This window comes from Aquarana catesbeiana, linkage group LG03, assembly GCF_042186555.1.
Source record: "Aquarana catesbeiana isolate 2022-GZ linkage group LG03, ASM4218655v1, whole genome shotgun sequence".
Classification (NCBI taxonomy): Eukaryota; Metazoa; Chordata; class Amphibia; order Anura; family Ranidae; genus Aquarana; species Aquarana catesbeiana.
Window position 1 is genome coordinate 630776817 of NC_133326.1, and position 22195 is coordinate 630799011.

At 43.2% G+C, this 22195-nt stretch overlaps 1 protein-coding gene across 1 annotated transcript in view; it reads left to right on the forward strand.

The window, feature by feature from the left end:
• The window catches only part of LOC141133220 (adhesion G protein-coupled receptor E3-like), a 247337-nt gene that overhangs the window by 177339 nt on the left and 47803 nt on the right, over nt 1–22195 (forward strand). The window contains exons 6-7 of the mRNA XM_073622459.1: nt 4685–4798; nt 6183–6349. Of these exons, the coding sequence (XP_073478560.1) occupies nt 4685–4798; nt 6183–6349 (281 nt within the window). The remainder of the gene's footprint in view (nt 1–4684; nt 4799–6182; nt 6350–22195) is intronic.

Sequence of the window (22195 nt, forward strand, 5' to 3'; positions counted from 1 at the left end):
TGTAGTTTGCACTTGTAGTGCAAAGTGGATTTACCTTTTGTAAAACCCCCAATGAATGAAACCCGTTATTAGCATTTTACTGCTACGTGGTCTTCAACATGATACCCCTCTAATTATGGTCTTCTTCAAGGGGGATTTTTTATTCTATGCAGGGAAAGAAAAATATTTTTTCATGTTTCAGTCATCATTTTGTATTTAAACATGTACAATGGAAAGGAAAATGATTAATGTGCTACCTAGAAAGAAAAAACAAAAGCTGCTACAAACCATGTGACTAAAAATGTGTACCAATGTTCAATAAATTGTAGCGCTAAAGAACACATGTGTCATAAGAACAGAATGTCTCTGTAATCGTAAACTAGTGTCCCAATAGTGACGTATAGTCAAAGAAAAAATGTGGTAATCCACAGTGGATAAATATGAACGGTATAACAGTCCCTTCTGCTTCCCAAATCTCAATTCAGATGTCATCAAACTCATGAAAGGATGGGGTACGCTTACCGGAACTGTTGGATTCTACTGCCGTAAGCATAGAATCAATCGAGATGTGTGCCACCCTGGGTAGGTGAGTGTAGTGTTTGAAGACAGATGGAGCCTCTATGAGGCCTGGATGTCACCTCTGGATACACGGGAGATGGGTCAAAACCTGGTTCCAAGGTTGAAGATGTTTTCTCAATTCCCGAAGATATATGGAAAAGAAGAGGGATGCCTCCACATGGTGTAAATCAGGGTAATTTATTTACTAAAAAACCGCTATACATAAAAGTGATCACAAGTATAAAAAGGCAGTGTACAGGGTATAAAAACCGCCCTACGCATTTCAACAGGGGCATAGAAGACCCTCATAACACTGCCCTGATTTATAAAATACTATAAAATTACTAAGTAATTACAGGACCAATCAGCTGTAGGAACATTAACAATAATGAATCTTATTGGACGGGGGGAGGGTCCCATAATGGGATGTGGTCAGCCCTCTCCTGGAGTCCAATCAATGCACACATAATTAAGTATGGTTACAAACTTAAGGATCTGTCCACCAATAGTATCACAAAATTTCATGACCTTACTGCAATCCTAAGTGTGCGTCTCGTGCTGGGAGCCGGGGAAGCCGGCAAACCTGAGCACGTGACGCTAACTTCCGGAAATATGTGTGTCCGGCGTGGGGGTTGCTTAGCAACCCCACACGCTGTGTCGGGAAAGCCTGTGAAACACCCGACACGTGTTTGTGGAGCCATCACATGGCAATCGACTGCTCTCTCATGTGATGACTGACGTCACTCACATGAGGAGAGTGTTGCCAGGTAACGGCGTGCGCCCTATTGGGGCGCGGGGAATCCTCGCGCTACAAGCACTTGGCGCTCAGCTGGTCTCCAACATGACCGCTGACGTCAGTTCAACTAAGGAAGTGTGTCTGCGTGCTAGGAACACTGGCGCACGGCTGATCTTCCATGTGTCAGCCGACGTCAGTTAAACAAAGGGAACATGACAGTGTGTAAGGTCAACACATACATCTTACTGAGAGAACGTAGTGTGATCACCCTGAGTAGAGCACATGATTAGTATCGGAAACCCAATAGATTAAATGAAATAAAAATGAAGAATAAAAAATAAATAAAAAATAAAAATGAAAAAATAAAAATGAAAAAATATAAATAAAAAATAAAAAATAAATAAAAATAAAAAATAAATAAAAAAGGGGGTTGGACAAAGCCAGAATGTAAAAGTACTGTACCACATCGGCCCCCATATTTAATTCTAAAAATGGGATATATTACAAACCTAGAACTGATGATGTGTGGGTAATGGATGGAATAAAGGTGAAAAAATATTATGTGAAAAATGTAAAAAGGAACATAAATAGACCCATTATAGGTCTAGATACTGTACAATGGGGTAAAAAATGGAATGAAAAAAAATACTTAGTAATTTTATAGTATTTTATAAATCAGGGCAGTGTTATGAGGGTCTTCTATGCCCTGTTGAAGGTCTGTTGATCGAAACGCGTAGGGCCGTTTTTATACCTTGTACACTGCCTTTTTATACTTGTGATCACTTTTATGTGTAGCGGTTTTTTAGTAAATAAATTACCCTGATTTACACCATGTGGAGGCATCCCTCTTCTTTTCCATATATCTTCGGGAATTGAGAGAACATCTTCAACCTTGGAACCAGGTTTTGACCCATCTCCCGTGTATCCAGAGGTGACATCCAGGCCTCATAGAGGCTCCATCTGCCTTCAACCACTACACTCACCTGCCCAGGGTGGCACACAGCTCGATTGATTCTATGCTTACGGCAGTAGAATCCAACAGTTCCGGTAAGCGTACCCCATCCTTTCATGAGTTTGATGACATCTGAATTGAGATTTGGGAAGCAGAATGGACTGTTATACCGTTCATATTTATCCACTGCGGATTACCACGTTTTTTCTTTGACTATACGTCACTATTGGGACACTAGTTTACGATTACAGAGACATTCTGTTCTTATGACACATGTGTTCTTTAACGCTACAATTTATTGAACATTGTATTTAAACATACCTCTAGCCACACACAATAGTGTATATTTACCAATTATGGTGGTGGAGAAAGAAAAGACATGTCCTGTAGCCAGAGACCATTCATGTGTCAGCTCTGCTCTCCTTGGGACAGACCCCACCTCCAAAGAACTTACAAGAGACCACTTTTTTGGACTTCCAAGGGGACAAGGAGAAGAGCAAGCAAGCACCTGTGATATATTATGGCAGCCTTAGTGTTTTTACAAATAAACTCAAAAAGATTTTTTAAGAAGAGAGTTTTTAACTGTTGAAAGGTTGCCAAAATGGGAAACCACTAACCAAATGATTGAATCAATAATTTTTTATTTGTTAACTATAGATGATTTTATTTATTGTTAACCCCTGCGGTTTGATGTGTTAATAAGTTATTATATGTTTGTATTACTCTAACAGCAGAGATCATTGTGTGTGTGTATATATATCAGTGAAAAAGTAAAGATTGAATTGGTGTGAGTTGATTGGAATTAAATAAGTGATTGTAGTGAAAAATTAGTATGGGTGTATAAAAAGTTGAAATTAATTGATTGATAATATGTGATGTGCTTAATTATAAATTAATTGAAAAAATGAATAAATAAAATAAAAATAATGTGAAAGATCTTAATATTAAAAAGGGAATGCTCAAACAATATGATCATTGGACTGTGATGGATTGAATATGAAAGATTAGTGTAATGAATTGCACAAATAGGTAATAATAAATCAGTGCAAAAGACCTCCAATTACTTATATTACAATAAAAAATCCCCAGTAATTACCTAAGGCCCCTTTCACACTGGGGCGGTTTGCAGGCGGTATTGCGCTAAAAATACCACCTGCAAACCGCCCCTAAACAGCCTCCGCTGTTTGTTCAGTGTGAAAGCCCGAGGGCTTTCACACTGAAGCGGTGCGCTGGCAGGATGGTAAAAAAAGTCCTGCCAACCGCTTCTTTGGAGCGGTGAAGGAGCGGTGTATTCACCGCTCCTAAACCGCTCCTGCCCATTGAAATCAATGGGACAGCGCGGCTATACCGCGGCTATAGCCGCGCTGTACGAGTGGATTTAACCCTTTTTCGGCCGCCAGCGGGGGTTAAAACCGCACTGCTAGCGGCCGAATACAGCCGCAAAAACGACGGTAAAACAGCGCTAAAAATAGCTCTGTTTTACCGCCGACACCCCCACCGCCCCAGTGTGAAAGGGGCCTTAGGGTATATGAAAGTCAGTCATGACACGCAGTGAAGGTTGTAAAACAAATCTATAATGCGGATGACAGGGTTCAAGTAGATTCCAAACATCCGTATCTGTATTAAGATTAAGTCAGAAAAGAATTTCCGTGTTAATCATTCAAAATATTGAAGATTTTGAAGTTTGGCACACCTCACCCCAGACACTTACTTAATGATGAGATTTGTCCAATATATCTGTGTATCAGCAGCTCTCCTGGGATCACTATAGGATCCACAGGAGCTTGTATCGTTTTATACTCACTTTTAATAAGGACGCGTGCTTGCTCCCCCAGAAACCTCCTCCCCCCCCTGTGTATGTCCTGGCCGCCAGCATGGCGGTCTCCTCGTGGTCTCCCCTGCGTTCTGGAAGGCATTGCCCCTGCCATAATTTCCGTGGCAACCGCATGACGCCACATTGCATTTATAGAAATTTACAATGGCTGCAGATTGAAAAGGAAAGGTAATTTTTAATAACGTTCAATTACAAATAAAGAGAAGGGATATTCAGAAGACTGAAGCCGACTCGATGTGCATAAACCAATGGGCATCCAACCAACATCTGGAAGGATCGTCACGACAGGCTTTTCCCGAACCTCCTGGTAAGAATGGCCAGTGGAAAGCGATCTCTCTCATCGGGATATTATGCAAAAAGAAATGCAAAAAGAAATAAAAACTTCCGCATAGTGCAGATAAAACAGGGATTTTTATTTCTAAAAAAAACATACAAATAAAAGTGATCACTATAAAAACAAGCGGGGGCAGCGTAAAGAACACAATATGACTTATATCGCAATTGTACATGCTATATTATTTTTTCTTTATTTGCAATTTTATTTTCCCCACGAAAGTGGCATTACCCTTTAAGTACAGTAAAGTGAGAAAGGTAATCTAGCTGAGCACATTTTATCTATTGCCAGACATTACCTTGAAGCCTTCCCATGGTATCTGCAGTTCCGGTGTCCAATCCTTCATCTTGGTCTCAGTTAATAACAGTATAGAAGTGCCCTGCAGTCTGGTGTCCGGAGAAAGAGGTAATATAAAATTAGAATGGTTCAGTAGCTGATAATATGATATAAACCAACAAAGACTCCAAACACGCTAGAGTACTGGCAGGACTGGTGTGTGGTCCAAACCACATGTCTGAAATGAAATAAAAATTTTGGGTGACTTAAGTTGCCATACATTGTTTAAACTTTTGCTGTTGCAGCAGTAACTAACCTAAATTTGATCCATGTACGGGTACCCTGGTCATACAAAAGTCGATATATATCGATATACTTCTCTCCAACCATCCTGTTGGGTTTTTCCTGGACGATATACTGTGTATGTGTGTGTGTGTATATATATATATATATATATATATATATATATATATATTCCTTCATCCACGTCAAATGTGCGGATGGGTAAATCGGCACAACCCACTGGTTGAATGAACAAAAGTGTATAATGTGTTATATATGGACTGCCTTAGGCTCCAGTTCATAGCAGTAAGCAGATGCTACTATCTGCTGGTCATTGCAACATTACTTCTCACCAGGGCCTGCATTTTGTGACCCATTTATCAAATGCAGGCTGCTGGAGAAATAACCCTGTGACTAGAAAAGAGGCTGGTCACATGACTTTGACAGGTCACGTGACCAAGCTCTCCTACTGGCCCTTTTTTCCTCCATTCTTATTTATAGCTGTGCTTTATATACTGTTAATGCAGTATGTATTTTTTTAATTGAAAGTAACATGCACCAATATGGTCATACCTCTTTTTTCTACATAAGGTTCTTAGTCTGAGAAAACGCAAGACAAATATCACACAAAATAAAGAACAAGGGGAGGTATCAGCAATTTTGGAATTTCTGGGGTAATCTCTATTGTTTTAGACTTATTTTTCAGTCTAAGGGCCCATTCCATATGGTGATTCAACATGTTATCAAGCCTTAAGGTGTTCAGTGTTCAAGCAGCCCATTTATATTGAGCACCTAAATGCAGAAAAAGACTGACTTGACCCTTTTTTAAATTTGTGCACCACAATGGGCGGTATGCATGTTTTGGTGACTAGCAGCGTGGGTGTGTTTCCTTCTACTGTAGTAGTGCACTGGGCCATCCCACAACACACCACATCGTAGTTCTTACTAACTTAACTTGCATTGCAGTAATTTGCATAAATGTAAAATTTAGATTTTACAACGTTAGTATGAATAGGCCCTTAGTAGTGGAGATAGTTTCTCCAGTAATAATAAATTTGTCAGTACTTTCATATCAGAAATACGGAATACAGATTAGAAGCTTTTAGTCAAATTAGATGTTTATGGGAAGGACCGCATTTAAATGTCCTGTACTAGAGCTACGAGGAAGACTGTTGTGCTTCTGAATTATATTGGTTTTCTATCTCACAATCTTTGTTTCTTTCTTCTTTAGATGGTGCTATTTTGATTACCTACAAAGAGTTTAATTACTTTAATGGAAATTATCCTGGACAGAATAATAAGGCGGTGATCAACTCAAAGGTGGTGACTGGAGCCATCACAAACCCTGATAGCAAAAGTCTGAGATCCCCCGTTACATTAAGACTTTCCCATCTACAGGTCAGTATGTTAAACATAAGGGGAGGTGACACATGGGATTGTTTTTAGCCACCATATATTTAATAAGCTAAACAGTTTTGCCCCGTTAAAGTGTAAAAGCCATTTTTTCAGTTTTGAATCAAGTGGGGAAGGGTTAGACCCTTTGTGAGGTTATTTTTGCTGTGTCCCCTCTGGGAATATTCACCCATCTATTTGTTCTGATGACCATTGTCATTGAGACAAAAACGGAGAGGAGATCCAAGCATTTTGAGTTGCCAACAAAGCAAGAGGTGAGGGGAAATACTCAGAAGGGGTTGCATGCTCCTCTGATATCAATCTAAGATGGCGATTCACTTTGGAGAGAATTTCTACCACTTTCATGTTGCATTTCTAGGACAGGAAATAAAGGGAAATCCCCTTCCTTATTCTATCCATAACTAAGGAACATTTATTTTGGCTTTACATACAATTTTAAGTCGAAGTAGAAGCCTCAGTATCTATTACTGCAATGCAGTCTCTATATCTAGTAGTACATGTGTGTTTCTTTATTACTAAGTGGTGCAAAGCAATATTTAAAGAAAGGCACCGCTTGCATACAACAAATTAAGCATTAAAATACAATGTTTATTATTGTATCCATGATGATATTAAAAAGAATGCATAAAAACAAATGTCTGACATATTGGGGTTGATTTACTAAAACTGGAGAGTGCAAAATCTAGCATAGAGACCAATCAGCTTCCAGGTTTTTTTGTCATAGCTTAATTGCGCAAGCTGAAGTTAGAAGCTGATTGGCTACCAAGCACAGCTGCACCAGATTTTGTACTCTCCAGTTTTAGTAAGTCAACCCCATCATAACTACCTGATACACCAAATCCTTATACAGTCTCCATGTTTTGCACATCAATCTAAATAAATCCACACTGAGTTACAATAATTGTCCATATGGTGGAAGCCCAACACGTTTTGATAATTCTTTGTCAGGTGCAGAAAAATACAAGGGATATAAAATGTAAGGATCTCTATAGCATAGGGTAAAATAGGATTACTTTCCCATTGTAGGGTGTGCTCTCATGCTTACAGGTAGATGGTGAATTAATACTTATCAGGCAAAGTTAAGAACAGTCCTAACCAAATAACCCAGGGAAAACACAGGTAGCCACAGGAGGAGCAGAGTGCACTCAAAAGACCTCCAGGAGATCGGAACCAAATGTAAGAATGCAGAGATATAATTATGAAGAGGGGAATCACTCCTAATCCACTATAACAGACAGCACCAGCACAAGGGACATTTGCATTAAATGTAAGTAACATCCCTTTTGCGGTTTTAACCACTTCAGCCCCGGAAGGATTTACCCCCTTCCTGACCAGAGCACTTTTTACAATTTGGCACTGCGTCGCTTTAACTGCTAATTGCACGGTCATGCAATGCTGTACCTAAACGAAATTTGCGTCCTTTTCTTCCCACAAATAGAGCTTTCTTTTGATGGTATTTGATCACCTCTGCCGTTTTTTTTGTTTGCGCTATAAACGGAAAAAGACCGAAAATTTTGAAAAAAAATGATATTTTCTACTTTTTGTTATAAAAGAAATCCAATAAACTCAATTTTAGTCATACATTTAGGCCAAAATGTATTCGGCCACATGTCTTTGGTAAAAAAAATGTCAATAAGCGTATATTTATTGGTTTGCGCAAAAGTTATAGTGTCTACAAACTAGGGTACATTTTCTGGAATTTACACAGCTTTTATTTTATGACTGCCTATGTCATTTCTTGAGGTGCTAAAATGGCAGGGCAGTACAAACCCCCCCAAATTACCCCATTTTGGAAAGTAGACACCCCAAGGAAATTGCTGAGAGGCATGTTGAACCCATTGAATATTTATTTTTTTTGTCCCAAGTGATTGAATAATGACAAAAAAAAAAAAAAAAAAAAATTACAAAAAGTTGTCACTAAATGATATATTGCTCACACAGGCCATGGGAATATGTGGAATTACACCCCAAAATACATTCTGCTGCTTCTTCTGAGTACGGGGATACCACATGTGTGGGACTTTTTGGGAGCCTAGCCGCATACGGGGCCCCGAAAACCAAGCACCGCCTTCAGGATTTCTAAGGGCATAAATTTTTGATTTCACTCCTCACTAGGGATGAGCCGAACACCCCCCTGTTCGGTTCGCACCAGAACATGCGAACAGGAAAAAGTTCGCTCGAACACGCGAACACCGTTAAAGTCTATGGGACACGAACATGAATAATCAAAAGTGCTAATTTTAAAGGCTTATATGCAAGTTATTGTCATAAAAAGTGTTTGGGAACCCGGGTCCTGCCCCAGGGGACATGGATCAATGCAAAAAAAGTTTTTCAGGAGCAGTGATTTTAATAATGCTTAAAGTCAACCAATAAAAGTGTAATATCCCTTTAAGTTTCGTACCTGCAGCAAATTGACATTTGGAAGGAAAAAACCCATTTAAAACTACCCGCGGCTATTGCATTGCCGACAATACACATAGAAGTTCATTGATAAAAACGGCATGGGAATTCAACACAGGGAAACCCCGAACCAAAATTAAAAAAAAAAAAATGACGTGGGAGTCCCCCTAAATTCCATACCAGGCCCTTCAGGTCTGGTATGGATATTAAGGGGAACCCCGGCCAAAATAAAAAAAAAATGATGTGGGGTTCCCCCTAAATTCCATACCAGACCCTTCAGGTCTGGTATGGATTTTAAGGGGAACCCCGTGCCAAAAAAAAAACGGCGTGGGGTCCCCCCAAAAATCCATACCAGACCCTTATCCGAGCACGCAACCTGGCAGGCCGCAGGAAAAGAGGGGGGAACGAGAGTGCGCCCCCCCTCCTGAACCGTACCAGGCCACATGCCCTCAACATTGGGAGGGTGCTTTGGGGTAGCCCCCCAAAACACCTTGTCCCCATGTTGATGAGGACAAGGGCCTCATCCCCACAACCCTGGCCGGTGGTTGTGGGGGTCTGCAGGCAGGGGGCTTATCGGAATCTGGAATCCCCCTTTAACAAGGGGACCCCCAGATCCCGCCCCCCCCCCCGTGTGAAATGGTAAGGGGGTACTTACCCCTACCATTTCACTAAAAAACTGTCAAAAATGTTAAAAATGACAAGAGACAGTTTTTGACAATTCCTTTATTTAAATGCTTCTTCTTTCTTCTATCTTCCTTCATCTTCTTCTTCTTCTGGTTCTTCTGGCTCTTCTGGTTCTTCCTCCGGCGTTCTCATCCAGCATCTCCTCCGCGGCATCTTCTATCTTCTTCTCCTCGGGCCGCTCCGCACCCATGGCATGGGGGGAGGCTCCCGCTCTTCTCTTCATCTTCTTCTTCATCCTCTTCTCTTCTTCCTTCTTCTCTTCTTCATTTTCTTCTCTGGGCCGCTCCTCACCCATGCTGGCATGGAGGGAGGCTCCCGCTGTGTGACAGAGTCTCCTCGTCTGACGGTTCTTAAATAACGGGGGGCGGGACCACCCAGTGACCCCGCCCCCCCTCTGACGCATGGTGACTTGACGGTACTTCCCTGTGACGTCACGGGGAATGCCACAGGGAAGTCCCGTCATGTCCCCTGCGTCAGAGGGGGCACGGTCACCGGATGGCCCCGCCCCCCGTTATTTAAGAACCTTTAGACGAGACGCCGTCACACAGCGGGAGCCTCCCTCCATGCCAGCATGGATGCGGAGCGGCCCGGAGAAGAAAATGAAGAAGAGAAGAAGAGAAGAAGGAAGAAGAGAAGAGGATGAAGAAGAAGATGAAGAGAAGAGCGGGAGCCTCCCCCCATGCCATGGGTGCGGAGCGGCCCGAGGAGAAGAAGATAGAAGACGCCGCAGAGGAGATGCTGGACGAGAACGCCGGAGGAAGAACCAGAAGAGCCAGAAGGAGATGAAGGAAGATAGAAGAAAGAAGAAGCATTTAAATAAAGGAATTGTCAAAAACTGTCTCTTGTCATTTTTAACATTTTTGACAGTTTTTTTAGTGAAATGGTAGGGGTAAGTACTCCCTTACCATTTCACACAGGGGGGGCGGGATCTGGGGGTTCCCTTGTTAAAGGGGGCTTCCAGATTCCGATAAGCCCCCCGCCCGCAGACCCCCACAACCACCGGCCAGGGTTGTGGGGATGAGGCCCTTGTCCTCATCAACATGGGGACAAGGTGTTTTGGGGGGCTACCCCAAAGCACCCTCCCAATGTTGAGGGCATGTGGCCTGGTACGGTTCAGGAGGGGGGGCGCACTCTCATCCCCCCCTCTTTTCCTGCAGCCTGCCAGGTTGCGTGCTCGGATAAGGGTCTGGAATGGATTTTTGGGGGGACCCCACGCTGTTTTTTTGGGGTTTTTTTGGCGCGGGGTTCCCCTTAAAATTCCATACCAGACCTGAAGGGTCTGGTATGGAATTTAGGGGGAACCCCACATCATTTTTTTTTTTTAAATTTTGGCCGGGGTTCCCCTTAATATCCATACCAGACCTGAAGGGCCTGGTATGGAATTTAGGGGGACTCCCACGTCATTTTTTTTTTTTTTTTTTTGGTTCGGGGTTTCCCTGTGGGGAATTCCCATGCCATTTTTATCAATAAACTTCTATGTGTATTGTCGGCAAAGCAATAGCCGCGGGTAGTTTTAATTGGAATTTTTCCTTCGAAATGTCATTTTGCTGTCAGACTGTTCTAAACTCGGGAAACATGCGCCCCTTTACAGGCATACTATAGACACCCCCAGGTATGAAATTTAAAGGGATATTACACTTTTATTGTTTGACTTTAAGCATTATTAAAATCACTGCTCCTGAAAAAACAGCCGTTTTGAAAACTTTTTTTTGCATTGATCCATGTCCCCTGGGGCAGGACCCGGGTCCCCAAACACTTTTTATGACAATAACTTGCATATAAGCCTTTAAAATTAGCACTTTTGATTTCTCCCATAGACTTTTAAAGGGTGTTCTGCAGCATTTGAATTTGCCGCGAACACCCCAAATTGTTCGCTGTTCGGCGAACTTGCGAACAGCCAATGTTTGAGTCGAACATGAGTTCGACTCGAACTCGAAGCTCATCCCTACTCCTCACTACCTATCACAGTTTTGAAGGCCATAAAATGCCAAGATGGCACAAACCCCCCCTAAATGACCCCATTTTGGAAAGTAGACACCCCAAGCTATTTGCTGAGAGGCATGTTGAGTCCATGGAATATTTTATTTTTTGACACAAGTTGCGGGAAAGTGACAAATTTTTTTTTTTTGCACAAAGTTGTCACTAAATGATATATTGCTCACACAGGCCATGAGCATATGTGGAATTGCACCCCAAAATACATTCTGCTGATTCTCCTGAGTACGGGGATACCACATGTGTGGGACTTTTTGGGAGCCTAGCCGCATACGGGGCCCCGAAAACCCAGCACCGCCTTCAGGATTTCTAAGGGCGTAAAGTTGTGATTTCACTCCTCACTACCTATCACATTTTTGAAGGCCATAAAATGCCCAGATGGCACAAACCCCCCCCAAATGACCCCATTTTGGAAAGTAGACACCCCAAGCTATTTGCTGAGAGGCATGGTGAGTATTTTGCAGCTCTCATTTGTTTTTGAAAATGAAGAAAGACAAGAAAAACTTATTTTTTTTTTCTTTTTTCAATTTTCAAAAGTTTGTGACAAAAAGTGAGGTCTGCAAAATACTCACTATACCTCTCAGCAAATAGCTTTGGGTGTCTATTTTCCAAAATGGGGTCATTTGGGGGGGGTTTGTGCCATCTGGGCATTCCATGGCCTCCGAAACTGTGATAGGCAGTGAAGAGTGAAATCAAAAATTTACGCCCTTAGAAAGCCTGAAGGCGGTGCTTGGATTTCGGGGTCCCGTACGCGGCTAGGCATTTTAACTAGGCAAATTTTAATACACTAAAACACACTATATTGCCCAAATGTTTGATGAAATAAAAAAGATGATCTTAGGCCGAGTACATGGATACCAAACATGACATGCTTTAAAATTGCGCACAAACGTGCAGTGGCGACAAACTAAATACATTTTTAAAAGCCTTTAAAAGCCTTTACAGGTTACCACTTTAGATTTACAGAGGAGGTCTACTGCTAAAATTACTGCCCTAGATCTGACCTTTGCGGTGATACCTCACATGCATGGTGCAATTGCTGTTTACATTTGACGCCAGACCGACGCTTGCGTTTGCCTTAGCGCGAGAGCAGGGGGGGACAGGGGTGCTCTTATTTTTTTGATTTGTTTATCTTATTTTTAAACTGTTCCTTTTATTTTTATTTTTTTTTAATCATTTTTATTGTTATCTCAGGGAATGTAAATATCCCCTATGATAGCAATAGGTAGTGACAGGTACTCTTTTTAGAAAAAATTGGGGTCTATTAGACCCTAGATCTCTCCTCTGCCCTCAAAGCATCTGACCACACCAAGATCGGTGTGATAAAATGCTTTCCCAATTTCCCAATGGCGCTGTTTACATCTGGCGAAATCTAAGTCATGAAATGCTCGTAGCTTCCAGTTTCTTAGGCCATAGAAATGTTTGGAGCCATTCTGGTCTCTGATCAGCTCTATGGTCAGCTGGCTGAATCACCGGCTGCATTCTCAGGTTCCCTGTTGGAACAGGAGAGCCAGAGAAAAACATGGAAGACGTGGGGGGGGGGGGCATTCCCTCCCACTGCTTGTAAAAGCAGTCTAGAGGCTAATTAGCCACTAGGATTGCTTTTACATGAAAGCCGACCGCTGGCTGAAAAGAATGATACCAAGATGATACCTAAACCTGCAGGCATCATTCTGGTATAACCACTCAAAGTCCAGCAACATACCAGTACGTTGCTGGTCCTTGTTGGGCATACATTGTAAACTTTTTTTTCATGCAGCCTGTGGGCTGAACGAAAAAAAGATATTGATCGGTGGGTATGCCCACCATTAGAATACCTTCCTTCATCCACCCACTACTAATGTTATCATACATGCACCGTATATATATGCCGAAGCATGGGGGCATCCTCCCGCAAAAGGCAGGAGCAAATCGCTCCTCCACCCACTGCTGCCCCCATGCTTCGGCATATATGCTGAAGTATGTAACTGTGGTGGTGAAATCACTTCCGACAGCGCTGGAGTCACGGCTTTATGTATCGTGGGAGCAAACGCTGTTGCTGTCAAGATAAATAAATCCGTGCTGCAACTGAATGGCGTACCTGCTAAGCAAATGATGGTTAACAAAAAAACAAAGTAACATTACAGTATAACAGTAATACTTACCATACCTGCAAAGCAAAATACAAAAAAAAACATAGTAAAAAATAAAACATTTAATGCAACCTGTGCCTACCTAAAATATATATATGCCGAAGCATGGGGGCATCCTCCCGCAAAAGGCAGGAACAAATCGCTCCTCCACCCACTGCTGCCCCCACGCTTCGGCATATATGCTGAAGTATGTAACTGTGGTGGTGAAATCACCTCCGACAGCGCTGGAGTCACGGCTTTATGTATCGTGGGAGCAAACGCTGTTGCTGTCAAGATGAATAAATCTGCTCTGCAGCTGAATGGCGTACCTGAAAACAAAAAAGTGGTTAACAATAAAAAAACAAAGTATAAAAAAATTGCATACCTATAAAGCAAACATGATAAAAACATAACAATAAAACATTGCAGTATAGAATGCAGAACAATAGAGAGAGAATAGAGAGAGAACGATAAAACAACAACTATTTTTGTTTTTTTTCTTTTATATATTTTTTTGTGTTTTTTTTTCTTTTTTTTTTTACTTTTTTTTTTGTAACTTTAACTTTTTTAACTGGTACCAGGTTTGGGTCTCTCAAAATGCGACAGCATCTTGGGAGACCCTGTGAAAGTGTGTCCTAGTCTGTGTAGTGCTGTACCCTACGCTAATACTCCACTAATGTATGGTAGCGTTCAAAACATTCACCAATGCAAAGACCAGGATTGCCAGGACAGAGGGGACAATAATACCGGGTGTCACGCCTAAATCCGCGCTTGCTGCAGACACGACATCTTTTTTGGGGGGTTCGTTGGGTAGGGGTACTCGGGAGGGCATAAAGAAAATGCCTCTCATGCAGCCGGCTTACTGCATTTGGTTGGGGAAGGTGAGGTGGAGCACCGTCTGGAAACAGAAGGGCTCTGACGATCTCTTCCTGGAATTTAAGGAAGGATCCAGTCTGTCCTGAAGCTCTGTATAGCACATGAGCGTTCAGCAAAGCCAATTGAAATATATAAATAGACACTTTTTTGTACCAGCATCTGGCCTTACGGCAATTAGGTACGGCGCCAACAACTGGTCGTTGAGGTCCACCCCTCCCATATTAAGGTTATATTTGTGGACACAGAGGGGTTTCTCCACAACACCAGTCGCCGTAGGAATTTGGACCGTCGTGTCTGCATGAAGGGAGGTAAGAACGAAAACATTCTTATTGTCCCTCCACTTCATAGCGAGCAAGTTATTACACTGCAAGCAGGCTCTCTCCCCCAGCCTAAGACGGGAATCTACAAGCCGCTGGGGAAAGCCACAGCGATTAGGTCGCACGGTGCCACATGCTCCAATCTGATGATCAAAAAGGTGGCTAAAAAGTGGCACGCTCGTGTAATAATTGTCCACGTACAAGTGGTACCCCTTTCCGAATAAGAGTGACACCAAGTCCCACACTATCTTGCCAGCGCTTCCTATGTAGTCAGGGCAGTTTGTCGGCTCTACGTGACTATCTTTGCCCTCGTAAACCATAAAACTACATATATAGCCTGTGGCCCTGTCACAGAGCTTATACATCTTGACTCCGTATCTGGCACGCTTGCTGGGAAGGTACTGTTTGAATGACAAGCTGTCAGAAAACTTAACCAGGGACTCATCAACGCAGACAACTTGATGGGGAGTAAACAAGTCTGCAAAACGTTGGTTGAAGTGGTTTACGAGGGGCCGAATTTTGTAGAGCTGATCGTATCCAGAGTCTCCACGAGGACGACAGAGTTCATTGTCGTTGAAGTGCATGAACCGCAAAATCTGCTTGTATCGTGCCCTGGCCATGGAAGCAGAGAACAAGGGCGAATGGTAAATTGGGTCAGTGGACCAATATGACCGCAACTCACTCTTTTTATTCAAGCCCATGAGGAGGGAAAGGCCCAGAAAGATCTTAAATTCGGAAACCGTAATTGGTTTCCAATCTCTGGCAAGGGAGGACTGGGGATTAGTGGCGATGTGTTGACCAGTGTATAAATTGCTTTGGTCCACAATAGATCTATAAAGATCTTCGGTGAAAAACAGTGAATAAAAATCCAGTGGCATAAAGTCAACTGTTTCCACCTGAATTCCGGGTTGGCCAGTGAAAGGGGGACGTACGGGTGCTGCAGAAGTGGTGGGTACCCAATTCGGATTGGCGAATGCAGCAGGAAAGGCACTATGGGCACGATGGGCCTGTGTTCGTCTTCTTGGTGGCAGCGGGACACTACTTGTGCTTGCCACCACGCCAGCTTGAACTGCACTTATGGGACTCGCCACGTCACCAAGTGTTACTGCAGTGCTGGATGTACGACCAGGGTGTACTAGGCCGCTGGTGCTTGCCAGTTCACCAGAAGGAATAGTGGCACTAGTACTTCTCTGCTCCATACGAGAGCCCTGTGGTTCTTGCACTTCAAGGACAGAAGAAGTTCGGGGTCTGGTACGCCTGACCTTAGCAGGGACCACAACTCCGTTGTCAGAGCTATCTGTCATGGAGCCGCTGTCCTCTACAGGATCGTATTCTGAGCCTGAATCTGACAGATGAGTGACTTCCTCTTCACTATCTGTCATGCTCAGAAACGTGTAGGCCTCTTCACTAGTGTACCTTCGATTTGCCATTTTGGGCTCTAAATTTAGGGGTACACTAGTGAGACTCACAGGCAAAAAAGCTCCTGACTGTTAGCGACTGATTCAAAACGCTACCAAAAAACTGTTAGGCCTGATCCCTGCGATCGCTGACTCTGCGAACGCTGCAGTTATGTCTGCTTAGTGTTTTGTAAGTGACAGTTATCGATCGATACTGCACTTGGGTGGGCTGGGCTGGGCTGGGCCGAGGAGCAAAGCGCAGGTGCTAGCAGGTATCTGGGCTGATCCCGCTAACACTGCGATTCAGGGAACCCTAAACTGCTGGGGAGTATAGATCTGATCGGATCAGATATCGATCTGATAAATAATAAATAATAATAATAAACTAACTAACCAGCGTCACCCGTAACAGTTATACGGTGATCGCTGGTGAAAGGGTTAACTAGGGGGCAATCAGGGGGTTAAAACCTTTAGCAGGTAGTATATGGGGGTCCCTGTCGCTCTAAAACACTGACAGCGAACCTATATACTTACCTCCCTAACTAGCGTCACCTGTGTCACTAATACAGCGATCAGAAAAACGATCGCTTAGCGACACTGGTGACGGGGGGTGATCACGGGGTTAACCTTTATTGGGGGGGTTAGGGGGGTACCCTGGACCTAAAGGGGGGTACCCTAGACCTAAAGGGGGCTAACCTAACTGCCCTAACACTTATAACTGTCACAAACTGACACCAATGCAAAAAAAAAAAAAACTGCTATTGGTGTCAGTGTGACAGGGGGTACAGGGGGGTGATCGGGGGGTGAAGGGGGGTGAAAAGTGTGCCTGCGTGTTCTACTGGAAGTGTAGTGTTGGTGCAACTTACTTGGATGTCTTCTCTCCTCAGCGCCGGATCGAAAAGACCGGCTCGAGGAGAGATGACATCACTTCCTCTCCCTCTGTTTACATTACAGAGGGAGAGGAAGCATTTGATTCACTGGGAGCGATCGGGACGGGGTGGCCATCAATGGATGGCCTCCCCCTGACCTCTCATCGCCCGCGAACAAGAGCCGACCGCCTATGGCACCGGGGGGGGTCCGATTGGACCCCCCGCCCGCGGGAAGGCATCACGTATCAGGTAAGTGATTTTGCCTGCCCGTGCCATTCTGCTCATGTATATAGGCGTGAGGCGGTCGGCAAGTGGTTAATAAATTTTTTTTTTTTTTTAACTAAATGTAGGCTTTAAATGAATAGTGTGTAAAGGTGACACGCAAGTCAAAAAACTATTCATCAGCTTTTGACAATGACTCCCAAAAAGAAATCATGTTTTCTCCCACCCTACCCCAGCCATTATACATCTGAAAAAGAATCCATTAAAAGTTATAACCAATCATTTTGCCCGCTTACACTTAGGTATAAACTCCCTTTTCTCATCTGTTTTTCATTATGTGACAAAGTGCCTATATAAGTATAACCCTTTTTGAGGGGCCACGTTCCAAAACACTCTATGTCACCACAAGCTTCCTAATTCATGCCCTCCTCCACCCTTTCCCCAAGAAGGCACATTTTTGGGTATCTTATTTGAGCTTGGCTATGCCGTTATTTATCTGTGAGATTTTGTGTTGTTTTTTTTTTTAATTCTGTATTTATTAAAGGCAAAGTTCCTTGACATACAGTGATCACATCTTTTATACAGACATAATAATCAACAAATTCCGTGAATCAAAAGATATGTTCAAGCACATCCATATCGTTATTAACAGTTCAAGGAATACTTCGTCTATGCGACAACCATTATGAACATAAAAAAACAGAAGGTCTACAATGTTGACAAATTATTATGTTAACAAAACCTAAAGAGTAGATCCATCCAGAGTGTATATCATGCATCATTGTCTCATTATTAGAGATTGTGTAACCTTTAAGGGTCTTATGATCTTTACTTTTATGATATAGCTGTACAGCAGCTGAACGAAATTTGTGTAAAAGGAGGAGAGATAGAGAAAAGAACATGAAAACAAAGAGAGAGTGGGAAGGAGAGGGAGGGAGGGAAGGAGGGGAAGGGAGAGGGAGGGTAAGCATTCCATGCAGGTTATCCAATCTTATTCCCAGTGCGTTAGGATGGGACTCATTTATGTCATAGATTCATCCATGTCTTCCAAGTAGGAGTCTGTGCCTGTAAAGTGTCTCCAGGGCCTCCACTTATCCCTGAATTGTTCCTCTGTGTTATGGAGGGTGACAGTCAGTTCCTCCATGCAGAGTATACAATTGACTTTGGAGTACCACAGGACCCTGGTAGGCGGTTGGGATTGCCTCCAGAGGGCAGGAATACATACTTGCAGCATTGAGGAGTTGCATTGTCAGAGTTTTTTTGTATTTCCTAATGGGTCTCTCCGTCAGATGTAAGAGACAGGCAACCGGGTTGTCTTGCCGGTTCACTGAAGTTAGGCTTTTAATAGTAGTTGTCACCTCCTCCCAGAACAGTCTCAATAGTGGACATGTCCAAAAAATATGGATAATGGTACCAACTGCCATATCGCATCGCCAGCATTTATCCGAGACGTTTGTATTCATCTTATGGAGTATGTAAGGGACTCTATACCATCGGGACATAATTTTGCATCCTATTTCCTGATATTGATTCGCGATGGATGACTTATGTGCCAGAGTTGGATTTTATCTATCTGTTGTGGTGAAAACTGAACCTCCAAGCCTTTTCCCATTTTTGAATGAATGTCAGGGTCGGCTCTTCGGTCTGGGTAGTCAGGAAGTTGTACAGCAAAGAGAGCGTATGTCATACGGGTTCCCCTACCTTACAAAGCGATTCGAAGGGGGTAAGGTCTATAGGAGTGTACAACGACTTCTGCAGAGACTGCAAAAAGTGTCGGAGTTGGTAGGTGCTGAAAGCGTCTAGCGGTGGGTCTGCAAGGTTGGAGATGGTTGACAGAGAGGGGAGCTCCTCCCGCGGCCAAACATCCATCAGACTACATTTCCCTGTCATGGTCAATTGTCTTATACTCCTACTAGTAAGCCCTGGTGCGAAGTCCGGGTTTCCTATTACCGGCGTCATAGGAGAGGGTAGCGGTGAGAGACCAGTGGTGTGAATGGTGGATATAGCTACCTTAAGAGTGGCACCTATCAAAGGGTGATTCCACATGTCTTCTGGTGGTGAGGAAGTAAGCCATGGAGAGGTCAAAAGGGGTATAGAGGCATCTTCAATATACATTCATACCCACTGTTTGGATTCCTTATTACAATGCCAGTCCACAATCCTCGATAAATGGACAGCTCTATAATAGCTGAGGAAATCCGGGAGGCCAATGCCCCCTTTCTCCTTTGGTCTAGTCAGGATTTGCATTTTCGTCCTTGGCGACTTATGTGCCCAAATGAAGTCTCTAACTATCGTCCTGATCTGTTTGAAGAAATACAGCGGAATCTGGATTGGAATAGTTTGGAGTATGTACAAAATCCTTGGCAGAACTGTCATCCGAACCAAGTCAAGGTCAAAGTATGCCAGTTGCGGAGGTCAGCTTTCAGTCTTTGTAGCGGGGTATATAATTAAAGGTATACAAGTGTGCCAAGTCCGGTGTAATATCAATACCTAGATATCGAATAGATTTATCCACCCAATGGAACGCAAAGGCTGAACGCATGCTGTGGGCCTCTGACTCCGGAATCGATATATTTAACACAGCGGACTTGGCACAGTTGACCTTAAAATTTGACAGCTCCCTATATTTCCGAAGAGCTGCTAGTATATTGGAAAGCGATACCCGAGGATTTGAAACGAAGAAAATCAGGTCATCGGCGTAGGCCACGATTTTGTGATGACCCGAGGGCTTCTGCACGCCTGTGATATTTGCGTCCTCCCTTATGTGGCACATATATGGTTCTAGGGTCAGAATGAATATAAGGGGGGACAGGGGGCATCCCTGTCTTCTCCCATTTGCTATTGTAAAAAACTCAGAACGCCATTAGTTTACCCGTACCGCCGCCGACGGTTTGGAATAGAGGGACAGAATCCAGCTAAGCATATTGGGGCCAAGACCAATGTGTGCCAGGGTGGCCCACATAAAATGCCAGGCCACCCTGTCGAAGGCCTTTTCTGCGTCTGTTGAGAGCAGGAGAAAGGGTCATCTAGTTGGGCGAATTGTGTGGATGAGATTAAAAACCCTAGCTGTATTGTCTCTTGCCTCTCTCATCGGCACGAAAACCCACCTAAGTGTATTAAATGTGGAATATGTGATATGAGTCGGTTTGACAGTATCTTAGAAAAGAGCTTTAAATCAATGTTTAGGAGTGCAATTGGGCGATAATTTCCACACTGGGTTAGGTCTTTCCCTTCTTTGGGTATCAAAGATATTTATGCTCTCAGTGAGTCCTCCGGTATGGGGTTTCCCCCTTTTAAGGTGTTGTATGCAGCCACAAAGTGAGATGTCAAAAAAGTCATAAACGATTGGTAATAAGTCAAAGTGAAGCCATCAGGCCCCGGCGCCTTCCGAGGTTTTGTTTGAGCCAAAGCTACTTGAAATTCCTCTGCGGTAATCTCCGATTCCAGAGAGTCTCGAACTTCATCCAGTAATGTGGGCATACTGGAGGCCCTGATGTATTCACTCGCTAACTCAGTCTTGGACTGTAAAATCTCGGAGGACTCTCCAGGGTGCAGATTATACAGTCTCCTATAGTAATCACAGCATTCCTCAGCTATCTCTTTGGAAGTATGTACTTTGGTCCCCAGTCTTGTAGTAACATGGGTGAGATTTTGTTTTGACCTTTCCTTGTTCAGGTGGTCCCATAAAGGGACTCAGATATTTAAGAAAATAAGAATAAGATTAGAGTTTTCTAAATATTATGGTCAATTTCACTGTATATCGACTGTCACTGTTCCTCTAAAGAATTTTTTCATATGTATTGGGCTTAACCTCTCTTGATTCTTTTTGTTCAATTGTACATCTCTGATATTGGAAACTACTAATATTATGTTTTCTCCTTTTTGTGGAAAACTAATAAATATGGTTGAAATAGAAAAGTTATAACCAGTTTAGGTTCTCCTATAATTCTCAATGCCTGATCCTGAGCAGATGAAGCACCGTTGTGCATACTCCACTGTGTCTGTAAAGTATAGATTGATACAGAATGCTATTGGAAGTTTTGTGTTAAAATCTGGAAACAAGGATATTGGCAGTTTACCTATTTATTTTACTTAATATCTGGGATTGCCACTTAAATTGTTTGCCCAGGGAACCTTCTTTTTTAGGTTTTCATAGAGTACAGAAGGATTAGAACCCCTGTCAAATGTAACTGCTTCTGGGGTTCCATTGTCAAAAAACAAAAATTCCAAGCTCACTTACCAGCCAGCCTGCAACAAAGTGAATTAAGCCTTTCTAAGACCCCTTTCACGCTGGAGACGTTTTGGCGCTAAAAATAGAGCCTGTAAAGCACCTGTAAACTGCCTTCCATGCCTCCCCAGTGTGAAAGCCCGAGTGCTTTCACACTGGGGCGGTGCGCTTACAGGACAGAAAAAAAAGTCCTGCAAGCATCGTCTTTGGGGCGGTGCGGGATCAGTGTATACAACGCTCCTAAACCACCCCTGCCATTGAAATCAAGCGTTGCCGAAGCGCCTGCAAAACGTTGCTTTTCAGGCGCTTTTAACCCCTTGTTAACCCCTTTGCTAGAAATACCAGCGCTTTAACGCTAGCGCGGGGCGGTCTTCAGTGTGAAAGGGGTTTTACAGTTAATGTTAATAGCAAATAGCACAATGGCAGCGAAGGTATCCACAGTACGTCCCCTCACCAATTCACCAACAATACAAACAAATGGCAGCCACCCCGACCTATAACTGGCCTTTGCAGCAAGGAGCACATAGAGAAACTGTCAATGAGAACAGTTTCACCACACAGGAAGAGATGGAGAGAAATACAAATGCTTTTTTCCCAGTAGAGTAGAGGAAGGCTGAAACTACTGGCAGATTATTTATGCTGTATGAGCCTGAGCATTGTCACACAGAGCCCAGAAAAGCAAAACCTGACAGGGGTTCTAATAGTTCCCCATCCTATCCACAAACAAACAAA